This window comes from Cyprinodon variegatus, unplaced genomic scaffold, assembly GCF_000732505.1.
Source record: "Cyprinodon variegatus isolate N-32 unplaced genomic scaffold, C_variegatus-1.0 Scaffold851, whole genome shotgun sequence".
In the NCBI taxonomy this organism is placed as follows: Eukaryota; Metazoa; Chordata; class Actinopteri; order Cyprinodontiformes; family Cyprinodontidae; genus Cyprinodon; species Cyprinodon variegatus.
In genome coordinates, this window is record NW_015151304.1 from 203,686 (window position 1) to 208,582 (window position 4,897).

General features: G+C 41.1%; 1 protein-coding gene across 1 annotated transcript; it reads left to right on the forward strand.

Moving 5' to 3' along the window:
* Positions 1-3,716: 3,716 nt before the first annotated feature.
* LOC107099256 (C-C chemokine receptor type 4-like) lies at positions 3,717-4,891 on the forward strand. Its single transcript, XM_015397311.1, has one exon. The coding sequence runs from the start codon at positions 3,725-3,727 to the stop codon at positions 4,790-4,792; it is 1,068 nt and encodes a 355-aa protein (XP_015252797.1). The 5' UTR covers positions 3,717-3,724; the 3' UTR covers positions 4,793-4,891.
* Positions 4,892-4,897: the final 6 nt, after the last annotated feature.

The window sequence follows — 4,897 nt, forward strand, 5'->3', positions numbered from 1 at the left end:
AAAACATTTCAATTAATGGAAATAATTGTAAGGGGAATATAAAAAAAAAAGTCTAATCAACCAAAACTTTCGTGACCCCCATGCAGTACCTCTGTGGACCCCCTAAGGGTCGCGGACCCCCTGTTGAAGACCTAGGCTTTAAAGAATTAATACGATTTATGTTTAATTTAATGAAGAATATCATTGAGCCAAACTAGAACATGAAGCTGAAAGAAACTCTATGTGTTTTAGATCTATAAGTGATGTTAATACGTTTAATAGTTTAAACATAAATCTGTGATGCAGTATTTGTTTAATGCAACTTTTTTCTGGAAGCTTCTGGAATCTGTTGGTTGCATCAACATGTGAGCTGCAGTCATTAGAAGGACGTTTATAATTCGCTCATCAGACTAACTGCTCCTTAAAAACACAGAAACAGGCGAAACCAAACATCCTGAAATCAAGACTTGAATATTATCTAAAAGTTTATCTCAACTATCAAAATATTGACAAAGATTTAGCATAAAATAATGCATAAGTTTTTTAAGGTCTCATAATGTGCAGCTGGATGTTCGGGCTGCAATGTTTGCTTTTTATTTGCAGAATAAATTGGAACTGAAGGAATGAGCCATGCAGACATTTCACTGTTTAAATCTATTTCCTAAATTAACTCCTTTTTATTCAGTCTTTAATTCAGGGAACTTTTCTTTCTATGTGCAGCATTATGTAGAGATTCATGGTGAAAAACAGCAGCAAACTGATCCTAGTTATTTAGCAACGCAGTTAAATTCATTACTCTTAATATCGGTTAAAGTTCTCCTTCTATGGAACCAGATGAAGCCAATAATGGCCGCCCTGCAGCAGACTGGATGCTGAGGATGAGGATGAAGACACACTGAGGATGAGGATGAAGACACACTGAGGATGAGGATGAAGACACACTGAGGATGAGAACGAAGCAACACTGAGGATGAGGATGAAGCAACACGGAGGACGAGCTTTCACTGAACATCCAAGACTGATGATGTTTTTATAGAATCTGACAGAAAATAAAAAAACACTCCATCTTCCACCAGCCTAATAGAAAAGAATAGAATTCAACTTTATTGTCATTCCACTGTCACAGAGCAACCAAATGAATTTTCTGCATTTAACCTATTAACCCCCCCCCCCCTTGGGGAGCAGAGGGCTGCCATTGTGTGGCTCCCGGGGAACAGTGTGGGGGTTAAGGGTCTTGGCAGTCTGTGGGAGTGGGGGATCCAACTCACAACCTCAGGATTCAAAGCCCCATGTTCCAACCACCAGGCCGCCACTAAGCGTTTAGCAGTGTTAGGATCCGGGGCCTTGCCCACCAGAGGGCGCCGTGGATCCATGCCTGGGGAGCTTGGGCTCAGCATGGACAGCTGTTTCCCATCAGCTCATTAAGAGCTCTCCCTATTTAAGCTGGAGTAGAGCTCCACTCTGAGCCGGATTGTTGTCCTTCTGTGCCACCATGCCTGTCTGAACCTGAGAACCTGCAGAACCCTGTGTGTTTCCAATAAATATTGGACTTTTTAATCCTCCCTCTGTGTCTGTGAGTTCTGCATTTGGGCTAGTAAAACCTGCGTATCATGACAAGCAGCATAACTGACCTGAACCACCATGACTATAAGCTTTATGTAACATCAAACATCAGGAAACCTGCATCAGTTTCACAGTATTCTGTCAGTTCCATGGAAATATCACATCTCTGATCGTAGGTAGATTATTATTCTATTCTGGATGTCATAGAAAACCACCGAGTAGATGATATGTTGCAGAGATATGATCTGTCTCTGATCAGCAGAGCGCTCTCTGCAGCTAAAGGCTTTCTGCTGTATTTTCTTCACCTCCTGAAAGTTTTGCTCAGATGGAAAAAGATGTTTGTCTGCATCACTTATGTGTGTCTGTTGCAATATTATGGAGGAGAGTTAAACCAAACCAATTATATATTAATGCTCTGAACTTCCAGATCAAAACGTTTTTGCTCCATATTTGTTTGCATTTGATCACTGCTGAACTTTATGGATGGAAAAGTTCATTTACTGTCTGAAAAGCTGCACTAAACGGAATTTCATTTTGCATAAACTCTGTGGGTACCAGCTGACACTGCCACCTGCTGGTGGTTCTGTGATACTGAGGAAATTAAAACTGAAGCAGTTTTTGCAGCTTAGATTTATTAAAGCCTGTCAGATGGATTCCTCTCTAAAGATGGCTGCTTATCCTCAGCCAGCACTTTCAGGGAAATTTAAATTTAAAAGAGAAATACTAATAGAATCTTTCTGCTCATTTCTGAAACAGATTAACGTCAAAGTGAAGCTTTTTTTAGAGAGAGTTTGTTTCTGTTTCTGTAATAGTTTTTCTCTGTTCAGAGAAAACCTGATGAATTTCTCTTTTAAATCTGCTGCTATAAGGTTTGCTTTTAAACTATTAGATTTTTTCTCCATTTTGCTTTTGGGGACGAAATGTTCAAGAGTGTGTTTTTTAAATGTACATATCCTAAAAGTCTCCCAGGTCTTAGTAATTAGCTTTGGATTCCTTGCTGATGACTTTTTTTTTTTTTTTACTGGGTCTTTGTTGCCGAACTCAAGATCCACCAAGTCTATAGTTTTTGGAAATACTTATAAATCGAGTTTAAGATCTGATGCTTGTTGTTGATTTGGAGGAAGCAGAAACCTGCAGGACAATCAAAAAGGCATAGATCTGTTAGGGTCAACTGCTTCAATAAAACATGTGCTAACATGTTAGCATGCACAAAGCTGCTGCTCAGTCATCAAGGTCACATTCATTCTAAAATAATTAGAATAAAAAAAAATCATCGAATTCTATAGGAAAAGCTCTTTCTTTCTTTTTTTGAGGAATATCTTCTTATTGTTTGTCTCTTTAAAAAACAATTTTTGCAGAGCGGCTTTTAATGAATGTGATGTTTATGGATTCTTCATCCAAACAACCAAAAACTGCTTCTGCTGCCCAGCAGGATCTTATCTGCTTTAGGGTTAAATACTGACCAGTTTTAATTTCCTCAGTATCACAGAACCACCAGCAGAGGGCAGCAACTACTCTTAGACTTAGACAACTTTTATTGTCATTTTGTTTGTCATTTAGTTTATACAGAATGAAGTTTAATTTAGTACGAAAGTAGAGCTTTTCCATTCCATAAAGTTCAGCAGTGATCAACAGTGTGGGAGAAAAAAATGGTGCAAAAAAAGTGCATTGATCTGGAAGTTCAGAGAATTAATACTGTATCTATGGTGCAAATCTGCAGTAATTGGTTTGGTGTCATCAGTGTGATGGCGGGGGGGGGGAGAAGCTGCTGCAGAACCTGCTGGTCCTGCATTGAATGCTGGGAAGCCTCTTCCCAGAGGGCAGCATGGTGGGGGGGTGAGGGGTCATTGATGATGTCACGGGCTCGGGTCACGCAGCGCTGGATTATCGTTATGGTTCATGTTTAATGAGGCACTTTTTTAATTTTATGAATTTGTTAAAAATCTTATTTATAAAAATAAATTTAAAGTAGGAATATCGAAACATTTTTCTTCTTTAGATGAGTTTTAAAAGAAATAAATGAATCTCTCTCTATAACCGACTTTAATCAATATATAAATGAATGAATTAGTGCTGTTTCATTGATTCAGATTCATGTCGTCGTGTCTGAATGTTGAATTCAAACCTTTTATTTTTTTGTCTGACCTTCATTGGTTCCATTTTCCACAGGTAGAAGATCAACATGGATGACAACCAGGATGACCAATATAGTTTGTTCCTGGATCTTCTGTTTCAAACTGCGAACGCCACCGACCCGAACTACGTGGTCAGCAGTCAGGTCAAGCTGTGCGCCAAAAAGACTGTAAATCAGTTTGGTGCAAAGTTTGTTCCAGTTTTCTATTACATCAACTTCCTCCTCAGTTACTTTGGAAACGGTCTGGTTCTACTCATCATCTGCAAGTACGAGAAGTTAACCTCGGTGACCAACATCTTCCTGATCAACCTGGTGCTCTCTAACTTCCTCTTTGCCTCCAGTTTGCCTTTCTGGGCTGAATATCATTCCTCTGAGTGGATCTTTGGACAGGCGCTTTGTAAGATGGTCAGCAGCGCTTACTTCATAGGCTTCTACAGCTCCATCCTCTTCCTCACCCTCATGACCTTTGACCGATACCTGGCTGTGGTGCACGCCATCGAAGGAGCCAAGCGAAGAAAAAAGATGTACGCCATTGTTTCTTCTGTTGCTGTTTGGTGCATTAGTATCGCAGCGAGCGTTAAAGAGTTAGTCCTTCGAAACGTGACGGAGAACTCGCTTTACGGGTTGCTGTGTGAGGAGTCTGGGTTATCGTCAAGCATCATGGCGAGATGGAGTCTGGTCAGTTACTATCAGCAGTTCCTGCTCTTCTTCCTGTGCCCTCTGGTCATGGTCATGTACTGCTACGCCAGGATCACCCTGCGCATCCTCTCCACCCGCATGAAGGAGAAGTGTCACGCCATCAAGCTGATCTTTGTCATCGTCTTCACCTTTTTCATCTGCTGGACGCCCTACAATATCGTTTGCTTCCTCAAAGCGCTTCAGATTTCCTCCTCAGAATCCAACATGGGAGACGAAAGGTGTTCGGAGGCCCTGGATTATGCCTTCTACGTCAGCCGGAACGTCGCCTACCTGTACTGCTGCATCAGTCCCATGTTTTACACCTTTCTAGGGAAAAAGTTCCAGAGTCACTTCAACAGACTGGTGGCCAAGAAGATCCCCTGTCTGTCCCGCCACATGAGCTTCACCTCCCACAGCACCAGAAGCACGTCACAGTGAACGCCTCACTCTCTGGATGAATGAAGACCACAAAGAAAGACCTGCTTATAGACCTCAATCTCATTTGGTCAAAGATTTATGCTTAGAAACGCAGCGTTCTGCTGT